Genomic DNA, 15,244 nt, shown 5'->3' on the forward strand with positions numbered 1-15,244 from the left:
AATCCTAGTTCTACCAAATGGTTCACTGGAAGTCTTTGCTGTTAGTTTGAATTGGTTTTTATATTTGGTAATCTGCCTGGAGTGCCTGAAGGAAAGGCAGAGTATATATTAAGGAAATCAATCATACATTTGTCATAATGAGATCATACCTCCTATATCCATGGTTCTATATCCTCCAGCAGAAACTAACAAAAGCGGCACTTAATTTCCTACCACAACTCCTTGCTGATCTCAACAGGCCTCTTGGAAACCAATTAGGTGGGTATTTTTCATCTCTTCTTAGGTGGGTGCACCTTAACACAAATCGTAAATGGACTGCATGTCAGCATTGGGAGCCTATTCAAAGCCATGCCTAGTCTATCCTGTAAACCATAGGATCCTACAGCACCTCACTAGCAGAAATCCTGTAAATCTATAAACACAGAATTGGCAGACAAATAAATGCCAGCCCTTGCCAGCCACTGGCCAAACTGCTATGAACTCGTGGAACGGTCTTTGCTCACAAAGACTCCAGGAAAAAGCATCCGACTACAGAGGCAGGCTTGCTGGCACCGAAGTTTCTCTCCTTAAAAGCGAATATATAAAATTTGAGCCTGGAAACAGATACTGCACACCTTAAAGATAAGGTTGTTCTCAAGAACATGAAGCTAACACATTTGCTTTATTTATTGCACTGGATTTCTAGACTACCTTGTTCCAAGGGCAGGTAGCAATCTTGCATTTCATTGCACTTGTGGCGATAAAGCCTTGAAGCAGTATGGGCTGTGAGGAGGGGACTGCGGAGGGAGAGGAGACAGCACATGCATCAGGGAAGAGAGAAGAGGTGATCGGAAACGGGGAACTGGTAATCTATCAAGTGCATTTTTATCCTGACCTTCTTCCAAGGAGCTCAGGGTGGTATGCATTCTCCCTTCCCCATCTTTATACTCACAACAACCTTGTAAGGTAGATTGTGCTAAAAATGGGTGACTGAAGCAAAGTCAGCCAACAAGATACCTTTCCTTCCCCTCCCCCCAACAATGGTTAAGAGTGGAGGTTTCTAATCTGGCAATCCGGGTTCGATTCTGCGCTCCCCCACATGCAGCCAGCTGGGTTGTGACCTTGGGCTCGCCACGGCACTGATAAAACTGTTCTGACCGAGCAGTAATATCAGGGCTCTCTCAGCCTCACCCACCCCACAGGGTGTCTGTTGTGGGGAGAGGAAAGGGAAGGCGACTTTGAGCCTCCTTCAGGTAGAGAAAAGCAGCATGTAAGGACCAATTCTTCTTCTTCTTCTCTGCTTCCAGCAGCAGGGAAGCATGCCAGCACAACACAAAGGCTGGTCTCTTAACGTCGAGTAATGGGAACGATGCCATTCTTCACAACCAACCCTCCTAAAATACAGTCAGCAGAGGTCACACATGTATTCTTCCAGAGTCGTATCCAGCTTTCTCAAAAAACAAACCAAACAAAACACCCAGACCACTTATTGGGAAGAGTCTAAATAAAAACTCCCACACCTGGTTGCACGAGGGATCAGCTGTTGAAAGATGCCAAGCAACCGACAAGAAAAAAATGCCATTGTTGAAGCAGAGTTTTGGATGCCTATGAATTGAAGCCAGGGGTGGGAGGGAGACACTGTGAAGGTCAGAGAGAGAAGGACAGAAGCCTTTAAGCTAGGGACCTCCTGCTCCGTGTTTCCCTTACTATCACTATTAACCAGTGTGTGGCATTCATAATGATGGTGACCAAAGAGTAAATGGTTTCTTTCCTTTTCCCCACTACTCTTGGCGATGCTTACCCCGGGATGAACGTGGCTCGCTTCACCTCAGTTCGGAAAGGTCAACAGCTTCCAAACACAGTTGTCAGGGTCTTCATGGGCACCTGCCACTGCATCCCTTCTCATCAGGGATCAAAGGTCTTCACAGACTATCTGCACAGCTCAAACTGCTGGCTGTTTCCTGTCTTCAAAGCTGCACCCAGTCTGGACCGGGGGTTACCTGAAAAACCTTCTGCTTCCAAAGGCATCTGCCATGCCTTAAAAGTTTCTGCTGAAGACCTGTATCTTCAGAAGTGAGGTATGGGGCTAAGGAATAACAAGTGTTTATGGCTGTCTTCAGAATTTGGGAATATCACTTTATTTATCTTGCTTAAAATAACAGCATTAATGCCATCCTTTGTTCTAAAGACTGAGACTTTGTACCCTAATATGCTGCTCTGGGTTACTGTTACCTGGGACGATAAAACTGTCCTGGAAGGCAGGACAGTCTGCAAAGATCTGGGGCAAAAATGCCTTAATAAATCAATAAGTCAACATTTTTAAGCCTGCTTTTCTTCCAAATAACTCAGACCCCAAATAAAAAGGGCATTCGTGAACGTGGGGTGTTATGTCGGATTAATGCAGGACATCAGAGTGCAGCTAATATGAAGTGCAGCCCAAGAGTCTGGGAAAGTGGAAAGATGGAGAAACTGATGAGGCTGGGAAAGGGACTTTCCTGGGCAACATTTGGATGCAGAATGGGGAAGCTGCCCTTTAGTTAATTCATGGTTGTATTGTTAGCCTTGCTTCTTTTCCATCTTTGGCTACCAACTTGTGCTCCCAGAGAAGAGTTTTACAGATACAAACAGACAAAGCAAGCCTGCATTCTAAGAGACTGAACTGAGCTATCATAATTCAGTCACATCACGGGTCACTGGAAAAGGCCGCAATGCTGGGAAATATGGAAAGCAGCAGGAAAAGAGGAAGACCCATCAAGAGATGCAATCAAGGAAGCCTTAGTTTGAAAAAAAACCGAGCCAGGCTGTCAATTATAGGGCATTTTGAAGGTCATTAATCCACAGGGTCGCCGTAAGATGGAAGCAACTTGATGGCACGTCACACACCCCAGAGAAAGGTAAGTTATATTCGCATTTAAATACATTTTTAAAATCTCGCTGATTGATACAAGTGAAACTAAAAACAAAAGAGGGAATGTAGTTTGCCTTGCTTCCACGAGTCATCTAAACAGAGAACTCGTAAGATTCCTTCTTTAGTGATTAAGGGACAGCCCACAGGGGCCACCTTAAAATGCCAAAAAAGGCCCTGCAAGATTCCATCTGGCTGCCTTGCTGACCTCAGGTCACTCACCTCTGGTGTGATTTCAATCTTCTCGTAGCGACGTTTGAACGGAAGTGTCAGCACCTCAGCTCGCCGGTAGGACATGGGCGGGGGCAGGCAATCCACCATCAAGTCAGTGCGATGGGACTGGGTCGGTGGGGGTTGGGTATACTGCTCTGGGCAAACCACATGAAGAGGCTAGAAAAGTGGGAAAACAGACACAGACCTGGAAGCTATTTGGAGGCCATAAAAGTAATGCACAGCACCTATCGAGAGCAAAACATCTTTGGCCTGATCTACATAGGCAGCAATGCAAGCAAGTTAAAGGTCCCACTGCAACTTGAGGACATGGCCACCAATTCTTTGTAATAAAAAAAGTCTAATACATCTGCAAGGAGAATTCCAGTACAGACATCTCCCTGATATGCTAGTTTCCTGGTTTCATGGATTTTTAAAAAGAAAAACAAGGGCATCATGGGTATAGCTGACACCCAAGCTGCAGAATCAACTCAGCCACCACTAGAATCTGTCACACCTGTATCTCACTATTCTTCCAAGGAGCACGGAGGAGAATATTTGTCTCTCCCCTCCTCCATTTTATCCTTGCAACAAGTTAGGTCAGTTACACTGTGAGATGGTGATCTGCCCAGGGCCACCCAATGAGTTTCTTGGTTGAAGAATCCTAAACCTGGGTCTCCCTAGTCCTCCTCTAACCACTACACCATGCTAGCTCTCCTTCCACCTCATTGCCACCTCTCATCCTGCTGCATTGGAAGAACAAACCTTGAAATCACTCTGTTACAGGGGGCTTACATTATTAGCCTTGCACTGCTGATGGGTTTGTGGTGGAGTGAATGCTAGCATGGCCTCAGAGCCTTTAAGCCCATTCTTGGCAGAGGTGAGATTTGGGCCACTGACTCCTTGGGCTCATATAGCTCACATGGTCACACGCTAGATCTTGCAAGAAATTCTTCACACCAACAAGGTTCCCTCTCATGAACCCAACCTGACATTGCTGGGAGCCAGCTCGTAACATTTAGAGAAACTCAGTCTGTGTCGTGAGGTCAAAATGCTGTCTTTTACTGTCTCCGCTAGCCGATGACATGGAACAGTCACGGGAAAACACACGGCCGTTAGGTACCACATACGAGAAGTGACAGAGGCATAGGAGATACATGGCCACTTTTTTTGAGTATCAGTCATCTGTTTAGGGCAGGACTGGCCAAACTGTAGCACTCCAGATGTCCGTGGACTACAATTCCTATGAGCCCCTGCCAGCATATGATGACAGGGGCTCATGGGAATTGTAGTCCACGGACATTTGGAGAGCCACAGTCAGCCCACCCCTGGTTTAGGCTAACGTCCAGTTTGGGACTTATGTTAAGGACGATATGAGGACACTTTGTCTAATTACCTGTACTTCCTTGAGTAACTTGGACACCTGAATGAAATTCAACCTGGTGTCTATGGGGCAGTAAACACACTTCATCGCCAGTGGCTGATAAGGGCCTAGCGCATCCAAATAGGAGAAGTCAGGCTCTGCAAAGAGAACAAGGGAGGGAGGGAAAGTCAGGAGGCATTGGTTGTAAGCCTATGAATACTGGCATGGGGGGGGCAAAAATGGGCTGTATGCTCTGCTGCTTGTAGGCTTCCTGGGGCATTCCCGACTGCATGATGAGTGAGGCAGTAGCCTGGGGGCCCCCTGGTCTCATTGAGTATTCACCTCTTCTATGGAATTCCCACCCTTTCTGGAGTTGGGATATTTCACAATTTGGTTTATTTCATATAACAAAAATGAAACTCAATGTTTTTGAATAAACATCTAACTTAGTTAGGCACCAGAAGATTCAGGTAGAATTGCATGTGCAATGATGCATTTCTGTTCAGTAAGTTAGCTTCAGCCACTGAACAGGACTTTCCGTTCCTATAAAGGAAAACTAGGCTGTGATTCTCAAACCCAGTAAGACCTCAACCCCTGGGGTTTTAATGGTTTCACTCATTAAGTGTTGGTAGATTTGAAAATATTGGTAACAATACACTGATTTCTTTGCCTGCAGAGTCTGAATTAAGGTTGCCTTGGATGAAAGTCCTTCTGCCTGTGGAGATTCCCCACCCCTGTTCTGGCTGCCTGAGATGCCCCATGGAAGTGGATCCCAACCTGTGTATGGAGATTAAGAAGCCTTGTCTCAGAATATCCTGAAGCCTACCCATTGTCAGTCGGGCCATTCATAGACCTTTCAGAGCAGGACTTTCTGCTTCTCTTTTTGCCTTCAAACCAAGGAACGCAGCAAAAATTAGTGTCTGGGGGAGGTCAGCAGGCCCTCTGTAACAGCACAGGCGATAAGAGGGGGAAGGGGGTCTGCAGTGAATGGGATGAATCAGCAGAAATGGCTGCCCCTATTTTTTTGCAAACAGAGATGCTGTTCTGTAGGAGGACCTGCATGGTTGGATACAGGCCATTAATTGCATAGTCTGCCCTCACAAACAGCACCCTGATCTAAGTGAGTGCACATGGGCCAGTCACAGTTGTGGGTCAATTCCCCCCTTAGCAGGCTAAAAATCCCAGTGGTCAGCCATTTGACAAAGGAGCAGATTTGTGGGGGAGGATTCCAAATCCACCCCCCACTCTCCCTCTCTCTCTCTCTCTCTCACACACACACAGCCAATTGTAGATCCAACAGTTTTTTCATCTGTGCCTGACTGCTGGATGGGAAAAGTGCTTAATTGTAAATGCAATTGCCCATCCAGGTAGGGAGGCAAACACAGAAGCCTCCTTTAGAACATAAGCAGAAGCCTTGCTGGATCAGTCCAGTGGTCCATCTAGTCCACCAGCCTCTTTCCTGCAGTGGCCGACCAGATGCTGCTGGAAGCCCCATAAGCAGGCCCAAGCAGCCGGAGCCTGCCCCTGTTGTTGCCCCTCAGCATTAGGACTCGGGTGGTTTCTGCCTCTCTGAAGTGGAGACGCCATTTAGTCATTGTCTCTAATAGTCCCAGATGGCTCTTTGGTGTAAATAGTGCCCCTTATGAGACCTAGAAAAAGACATGAAAACCTTGGAACAAACCTTTTTTGCTCTCTTTTTAAAACCGCTGGTTATTTTCAAGTTAAACTGATGCAAATTACACCCACAATTAAGCCTCATCACAATCAAGTGGGGTGGGTGGGGGTGGGTGGGGAAAGTGGCAATCCACTGGGTGTGATTAGTGCCCAATCTTTCTCTGCTGTTGCAAATTTAATCAAGAGCGCCAGAGGGCAAAAATCCATCTCGTGCTTTTAATCAAATCTTCCATAAATTTTTAAAAAATCTGATAGCATTATCGGGAGTCTAAGTGTGACCTAAAGCCAGAATCAGGTTGGGGATGTTTCATTTTCGGAGGAGGCAAATTAAAATTTGACAAGCTAATAGATCTCAAATTCTTTTCTTCTGAAAGGGCACTGGAATAAAGAGTGGGTTTAAAAAAATGACTACATGAAATAGAACAGGAAACATAATGCTTGAGTATGAAGGGGCCACTTCTGATATGGGGGCCCCTGTGGCTCCTTTTCCATGCTGTGGGGCCAACACTGGCACCCTCAGTCATGTGAGAGGAGTCTCCAACGTAGCTCCTTCCCACGCCAGTGCTGTCACAACTTCCTGGTATGGAAGCAGTGATACTGTGGACTTCCCCATCGTGCTCCATGGTTTGCAAATGGAGAAGGAGACACACCAGAGTGGCTCTTCGGCCACCGGCATAACGTTGGAAGGAGTCCTCATCAAAGAGGGGAGGAGACCTGCATTGTTCAGACAAAAGCTCACAAAAATGAGCCCACGTAACAGGAAAGATTCCAGCTTGTAACTCTAAAAACACTCTCCTGAAGTAAGACCACCAAATAAAACAGACTTAGTTCCAAGTGGACCTGCTTAGGACTTTACCTTGTCATATAACTCAAGGGTAGTCAACCTGTGGTCCTCCAGATGTTCATGGACTACAATTCTCATGGGAATTGTAGTCCATGAACATCTGGAGGACCTCAGGTTGACTACCCCTGAAACTGATTGACTAATTTAGAGATTACATTCCCCAGCTCACCCAAATCTGCTTGAGGCAGCTTTACATGGCGGTGAGTTGCCTACTTCTTCATTTGTGAAGGTGGGTGGTATATTTTGCTTTACAGATAGCCCTGCATTTGCTTTGCATGTTGAAGGTCTCATGTTCAGCTCCTGGCATCTCCAGTAAAAAGGACCAGGTAGGAAATGATGTGTAAGACAATAATGACTTTGATCAACCAAGAGTAACTCAGGAATCTTGTGCAGACAACCCACCTGTACACCACCTCTCTGTGCAGGGAGGGAGAGTGGACACCAGCTAACCATTCCCACGTCGTGTGACCACAGAGTAACCTGTTTGGAGTTGGCCCATGGAGGAAATGCCTGTGTGTATGCCCCCTCTTCCTGGGATCACTAAGGTTACTTTCTAAATGTTGGGGGAGAGCCAGCGGCATGCACTGGAAATTTCCTCTCCATGCTCACACCATGCAGATGACTTGGCAATCATAAAGAGATTGGGGGGGGGGAGAGAACTGTGTGCTCATTTGCACAGGGTTAGAATAATGCAAATCCACGTGGCACTGTGTGTTGGAACACGCTGGTCTCCCTCGATCTAAAATGAATTCTGTAAGGAGTCAATGTTCTGGAAATGCTATTTTATTTGTTGTGCTTTAACCACAATTAGGTCATATATATTTGATCATTAACATTTTAAAGATGTTTCTACCCAAATATTTTTCTGTATCTTCCTGGCATTCTAAGTGTATATTTAAATTTTTGGTCTGAATGACTGCAAATAAAATTTGTTGTTGGAACACAACAACAAATTTTAGGACGCTTAGGGCTGATCCTGCATTGAGCAGGGGTTTGGACTAGATGGCCTGTATGGCCCCTTCCAACTCTATGATTCTATGAACACTCTGGATCTTATGAAATTGTTCTGAGCGTACCTTGGAGGTTTCCTCCTTATTACTTTTTTGAAAATCCTTCCTTTCCTCCAAGCAGCTCAGGGTGGCCCAGCTGCAGCTCCCCGACTGACTCGTCACAACTACTTTCTTAGCAGCTGAGGCCGAAGCGAAGCCACTGGCCCAAGATCACCCAGCAATCCAAAGCAGGCTTATTCAGAATGCTTATTCACGTCTATGACTCCCAGCAAAGTGTTCTTAGGATTAAACTGATGCCCCTAGTCCTGACTGACTACCTGGGCTGCTCTACCACACTGGCTGCTTGCTGTTGAAAACAAGATGACAGATGCTTGAGTCTTAAAAACCACTCTGATGGATGCCACTCTAAACCATTTCCCACACAGAGGTAAATTTTCCCTCCAGAAATGAAGCTCACTGTCCCATCCAGTCACTGTTTTTTCTCTTTGGCTTTATTCAGCCCTGGGGGCTTCTGGGGACATGTATAGCTGTCATTGCATAAAAACCCCTTAGTCAGAATGGCACTGAGGCATTCTTTCAAAGAAAGAAAGGATTTTATGTACAAAGAAGAGAAGGTGGTTGGAATTGAGGAAATCATGTTTCTTTTCCCACAAAACAGTTAATTTTCAGTTTCCATATCTTAATCACAGGCTTTTCAGTTGTTCACGGGCTTTTTCTTGCTGATGTTAAGGTTTTGTTTTAACTGAGAGGTTTCTTTCACAGTAAGTTTTACTTTGATCTTTGTGAGCTCCACTGAACGGCTCTCTGATTCTTAGAAAGTGGGCACTCTGAGCAGGTATCACAACTGTCTCACTTTCTGGATGAACCAGACTCCCATGACCTTCTGAGGTGACTGAAGTTCCACTCAGCACACAAGTGTCTTTGGAAACACTCCCCTGATTGCCCCTTAGGACTAGGTACAGGTCCTCCTTCACGGCACTGATAAAGCTGTTCTGTCCGAGCAGTGATATCAGGGCTCTCTCAGCCTCACCTACCTCACAGGGTGTCTGTTGTGGGGAGAGGAATGGGAAGGTGACTGTAAGCCGCTTTGAGCCTCCTTCGGGTAGGGAAAAGCGGCATATAAGAACCAACTCTTCTTCTTCTTCTTCTTCTTCTTCTTCTTCTTCTTCCTTAGAAGGATTCTCCTTCCAAGTTGGCTTAATTTGGAAGCAAACACTTGTCTACCCACATTCCCTCTGATAAATGATGGCCCTAGTTGACCAGACACTGTGTGGAGTGGAAGAAGAAGAGTTACCTTTGATACCCATTTTTTTCACTACCTGAAGGAGTCTCAAGGTGGCTTACAATTGCCCCACAACAGAGGTAGGTGAGGCTGTGAGGTAGGTGGGGCTGAGAGAGCTCTGACGGAATTGCTCCATGAGAACAGCTCTAACAGGATTGTGACTAGCTCAAGATCACCCAGCTGGCTCCATGTGGAGAAGTGGGGAATCAAGCCTGGCTTGCCAGATTAGAGTCCGCTGCTCTTAACCACTACACCAAGCGGCCTGTCAATCGAAAGCCCAGTCCTCTCAATAGGATTTCTCTTCAGAGGAGTTTTTCAGCTAAAGATCTGGCAGACGTCTCTCAGACTAGTCTCAAGCTGAACTCTAAATCAGACAGACTTCCCTCCAGCCCACAACCAGTATTGACTCCCACCCATAAGTGGCTAGCCAATCAGAGGGCTCAGAGATCTGCCTGTAGCCCTGGTTCTGTCTGCCAAGTGGAGAGTTTTGACTCCTCATTGACTGTTACTGGTGTGTCAGTGCCTGGAGTGCTGTCCATCCAAGATCAGAAGGGAACTGAGGCTAGTAACCAGGTGTTCAGCTCAGGTATAGACAGAAAAGGTCACTGTTGCAGACTTGGTGATCACCTCTTGGGGGGGGGGGGTGTCTGCCTACAAAATGCCCACAAATTAGTCACAACCAAGCAAAGGCTTTCAGCAATCTCTCAAATTCTGCACAACTTCACAGTCCAAGTATTGGTTTGTGGATGGTGAGTAGACAGAGAAGTGAAAATAATACAGTCTGAAACCCCTGGACAAATCAATCTGCATTTTTTTTTTGCCTCCACAGTTGTTTCTTTGAGAAACATTGCCTGAAACAGCAGACTAATTTCCCTTGGGAGCAAAAACTAGGAAGCTCCCTGATCAGGAGGCCAAGCTTTCTCTCCCCTCAGGCACCCCTTACCTGTGAATATCACCGTGTTGAGGCTGGATTTCCCCCACAGCTCCATGAAGTGCACCACGTCCCCAAAGCGAAGGGAAGGGTGGCCCGTGAACACCACACACGGCTGCTTGAAGTCGCTGCTGAAGTCTCCGTGGATGCTGGGGTAATGCTTCAACTTGTTTGTCTGGATGAGCTGGGTACAAAGATCCTTGCTTCATTAAGTATTCCAAAGAGATACCTGTCAACACTGCTGAAGATGTATGATACAAGACAGGCTCAAAAGCAATGCACCACCAACCTCTTAAAATGCGCACCAGAAATAATTTATTCTTTATAAGCTTTATGAAGGTCTGAGCAATCCACATCATGCATTTTGGTAACGCACAAATAGAGTTCCTTGCCTAAAAAATCACAGTAATTTAGGCTGCCTTCTAATAATATGTGAACTAGTCACTGGGGAAAAAACTAATGCTAGGGAAAATTGAGAGGCAACAGGAAACGAGCAAGACCCAACAAGAGATGGACTGGCTCTGTCCAGGAAGCCATGACCCTTGGTTTGCAAGACCTAAGCAAGGCTGTCAATGATAGGATGATTCAAATGGGTAGCCGTGCTGGTCTGAAGTAGCACAATAGAATCAGAGTCCAGTAGCGCCTTTAAGACCAACAAAGATTTATTCAGGGCGTGAGCTTTCTGAGTAGTCTGACGAAGAGTGCTTGCACTCGAAAGCTCACACCCTGAATAAATCTTTGTTGGTCTTAAAGGTGCTACTGGACTCTGATTCTCTAATGATAGGATGAGTTGAAGGTCATTCATTCATAGGTTGCCATCAGTCGGAAGGGACTTGACGGCCCTTCACAATCACACGGGGCCCAACGCTCATCACTACGACAAGAGGCTGTAGTGGGGATGTATAATTTGCAAGGACATGGCAGGGGAAAGAGTGCCTCACTGCATCCCCACCTTGGAATAGTATTATTCCAGTGATTTTGCAGAGTGCTCGAAGCATACAGAAACCATGTAGCATGTGTACTGGTAAGGAATCAAAATAACAGAGTCTCCTTTTTCTTCACAAACTAATAAGATTCTTTTACCATAAGGCAGGGGTAGTCAACCTGCGGTCCTCCAGATGTCCATGGACTGCAATTCCCATGAGCCCCTGCCAGCAAATGCTGGCTGGGGCTCATGGGAATTGTAGTCCATGAACATCTGGAGGACCTCAGGTTGACTACCCCTGTTAAAAGACCTTGTTTCCTGCATTGCGGTCCACAAAAACAGGTTCTGCCATTTGTGTTGATTTTAGTAAGGCTCATCAGCACTGTTGAGGTTTCCATCTCTTCCATGCCCAGAAGCTGGATTTCATCTTTTTTAGACTATTACTTGTCTGGTTCAAGAGGGGCAGTCTATAAATTAAACAAACCAGCTCGCTCTGCCGGAGGAAATGCAGAAATGCCATGGACATCTGGAGGACCACAGGTTGACTACCCCTGTTATAAGATGTCTTATAAGATTGAAGGGCTTCAGCAGGCTATAGTACCATAGAGTTCACCCTCCAAAAATCCATTTTCTCCAGGAGAACTGATCTTGGTCATCTGGAGTTCAATTACAATTAGCGGGAGATCTCCAGGTGTGGACTGGAAGTTGGGAACCCTACCTGCTAGACAAGGCTTTACCTTACATGCATGCCTGTGGCTGTGGCCAGAACTGCTCTGCTGCATTTGAGGTGTGGGTTCTAATTCTGTCTCCCCTGTTTATTCTGGGCTTGCCCTTCAGGAGGGAGGGGATGCAGTTCTACAAGAAAGCCCATGTTTTGAGAACAGGAGGCCCCGGGTTTAAGCATCACTGCTAATAAAACAACAGCAACAACAAAAAAATCAAATATTAAGAATTGGGGAAAACCAATCTCTATCAGATCTTGGAGATTTACTGTCAACCAGAGTCAGCAAAATTGAGTGTTCTGGACTAGTAATCTGATTTGGCATAAGGCAGGCTTAAATGTTCCTTAGGTATGACCCCTAGATCCTGAGATTCTGTATTCAGATCCTGTAGACCATGATAGTCAACCTGGGGTCCTCTAGATGTTCATGGACTACAATTCCCATGAGCCCCTGCCAGCAAACACTGACAGGGGCTCATAGGAATTGCAGTCCATGGACATCTGGAAGACCACAGGTTGACTACCCTGCGTAGACTCAAGCACTACTCTTTGGGTGAACTGGACAATATCTGTGGGGTTTTTTTTCTGTCTGCTACGCCCTTTCAAGGATTTTTAAAAGACACACATTTTTATTATTTAACTCAGGATATGTAGGTAAGAAATTAAACCCACTTCCAAGCACCAAATGAAGTTGAAAAGACCTTGGAGGAACCCCCACCCCCATCCAACCAACAATACATTATATTTATGGAAAGATAAGGAACAGCTTCAAGGACATCTCTCTGCAGAGGGAAGGTTCTTTATTGGCCAAAAACTCCAGGGGCTGAAGATGGTTAAAAACTACTTCAAACCTAAATTGCAGAATGAAAACAAAAGATGGCCTCCAATGGATTCTTCTCCGTTTAAAAGAAGGAAGATGAGATTTAGAAGGTCAATACGGAAGCCTATAAAACTGAACAAATCTATGTAGTCTTTTGTTCAGCGAGATCAGAATACGCTGCAATCCGTTCTGTGTAGGCTCTCACATCCTGAATTTCAAAGCCAGCATGCCTCTGTTTGAAAATCAATACAGAAGCAGGTGCGGCAATGTTTGGCCTTCACCACCTTCACCCGCTCGGCCTGCAGTGACCTAAAAAAGCACCTCGCTTTGGAATACTCTGTTCCACCAACTCATATGAGTCTAAGCACACATTGCTTTAGATATGCTAGGTGGGAGGTGGTATGTGAAGGCAGGGGGCAAAGCTGAAGGCTGCTGGTTTTCATCACTAGGGCCCGTAAAGCTGCATTTCAGACTGAGGTGCTCCAGTTCAGCTGAGATAGGCATGGACTTGTTGCCATGATTCCAAGCACTCCCCACACCTATTTCCCTGGGCGGAGCATCACTAAGGAGTGATGGTTTACAACAAAATGTGATTCCCCACGCTGAATGAATGCAGGCACCCAGGAATCCTTCAATGAACAAGCGGCCAAGCAAACTGGAACAAAGTGGAACTCCAGCCATAAACTGCATTTGTGTGAATCTTGGCAGAAACCAGGGGCTATGGTGAATGAAGCCCAAAAGCTCTCCTGTCTCAGGAAACAGAACTAGAGGTGGTGGGGAAACCTCCAGGGAAATTTTAGTTGTTTCTCTCAGCATCTTGCTGGCAACTCCTTGGGAAAAGTTCAGTTTGGGCTCCCATTACTGTGAATAATGGCTGAGTATAATTCTGGAATGAAGTGCAAATGTAAAATAAATGAGGTAATGGGCCCAGAATGAAGAACCCTGAAAATCTGATTCCCTTTAAAATGAGACAAAAATTCTAGTCCTCAAGACTGCAAACAAAGACAGCATGGTGCAATGCTTAAAGTGTTGAACTAGGACAGGCATTCCCAACTGGGGTGCCGCACCATCCTGGGGTGATACAAGAGTTCCTCAGGGACCTGTCCCAGAAGTTTGGGTGGCCTGTCCCGGAAATTTGGGTGGCTGCTGATGTCACCAGATGTCACTGGAGCCCACTTTGCAGCTGCGGGGCTGGGTAACTGGGCAAAAGGAATCCTTGTTCTCCTGCCGTGGTGTGGTTGGGCAAGGGCCAACAGTTTCCCCCAGTGCCTGCACACTAAAGTCTGCTTGTCCCTAGAAGAGGGCTGATCCATGGAGAAGGGAGGGAATGTGGGGAGGGGCTAAGCAGGGTGCACAAGTGTATCCAGAGGAAGCAGCCACGCTCACTCTGAGTGTCACTGTGGAAGAGCTGGTTAGAGTGAGTGTAGAAAAAGGTCAACATTAGCTAGGCTGCTTGATCTGCATCAATCTGCCTAGTAGGTGGGCTGCAGACAAGCATGGGGAATTTGTCTCTCTCTTTCTCCAGAGCTACAGCCTTTGACTTCACAAAAATGGAGGTTTAATTAATTAATTAATTAATTAATTTAAGTGGAACGACACACAATTCCAAAGCCTAGAAGTGGGCTATGGGATTTCTCCACCTGTTTTAGCTGTTAAACTAGTGAATGGCCTCTGGATTTCGGAGGAGCTGGGGTTTGTGGAGATCTCCTAGGCCCCACCTACTTCATAAGAAATCCGCTAGGAATGTTTGTAAATTGTACAGTCTGATATTGAGATCCCTACTGTTATATGAGCACCCACATTGTGCTGGTTGCTGCCACAAGAGACCAAGGAACATTGCTTATTAAAGCCGAAAGTAGATGATACAATTTCACAATGTCTTTTAGGTTGCTGATGTCACTAAAATCGGTTAAATGGATTTGCTCCTGCTGTTTAGTTTGATGTTGTTTGATGTTTCTGTTTAAAAAAAAGAGAAAGTAGTTTTGTGGCAATCATTTACTGTCACGAACCACACTGAGAGCTGGATTTAAGACAGGGGTAGGGAATTTAGAACTGTAAAGCATTTGATTGTATCTTATTATATTGTGCGGAGAGCTGTTTTTAACAAGTACTGTTAAAAAACGCCCAGAGTCCACTTGAGGGGAGGGTGTGGTCCACAAATCAAATTATAAATTCTGATTCTAAATAAAAGGAAACTAACAACGCTGTCTTCTGAAACCAAACTTCTTTCTGGCGTGTCAAGCACAGGCAGATTTAGGTATTCTGTTCTGTGGGGGGAAAGTAGTGAGACAAGGAATCAGGCCTTTGGTACGATTCGCTTACCTCAGCATGAGGAAACGGCGGTTCTGGCAGGTACACTTTTGTCTGCTTGTTATGACACAGCCTTATACAAAAAAATTGGGTGGAGAGGGAGAAGGGAAGAGAAAAAGAAGCACAAGAACTAGAATTACAGACCTGTATGATAATAACATTGCAGTTAACTGCTGCCACCTACTGTTCAGATACCCCGATCCCACCCAGACTGAGAAATTCTGTCAGCAGAAAGAATTGACCTTTAGAACACTTCCTGCAGCCTTAAGG

General features: G+C 45.8%; 1 protein-coding gene and 1 long non-coding RNA gene across 2 annotated transcripts in view; one reads left to right on the forward strand and one right to left on the reverse strand.

The window, feature by feature from the left end:
- INTS9 (integrator complex subunit 9) overlaps nt 1–15,244 on the reverse strand; it is a 69,873-nt gene that overhangs the window by 13,472 nt on the left and 41,157 nt on the right. The window contains exons 11-14 of the mRNA XM_077331873.1: nt 14,987–15,047; nt 10,211–10,382; nt 4,491–4,615; nt 3,107–3,274 (exon numbers count right to left, since the gene is read on the reverse strand). Of these exons, the coding sequence (XP_077187988.1) occupies nt 3,107–3,274; nt 4,491–4,615; nt 10,211–10,382; nt 14,987–15,047 (526 nt within the window). The remainder of the gene's footprint in view (nt 1–3,106; nt 3,275–4,490; nt 4,616–10,210; nt 10,383–14,986; nt 15,048–15,244) is intronic.
- Nucleotides 7,118–14,854, forward strand: LOC143834929 (uncharacterized). Its single transcript, XR_013229933.1, has 3 exons — nt 7,118–8,412; nt 10,097–10,352; nt 12,490–14,854. It is a non-coding gene; the product is annotated as an uncharacterized LOC143834929 (long non-coding RNA).

Source organism: Paroedura picta, chromosome 1, assembly GCF_049243985.1.
Source record: "Paroedura picta isolate Pp20150507F chromosome 1, Ppicta_v3.0, whole genome shotgun sequence".
In the NCBI taxonomy this organism is placed as follows: Eukaryota; Metazoa; Chordata; class Lepidosauria; order Squamata; family Gekkonidae; genus Paroedura; species Paroedura picta.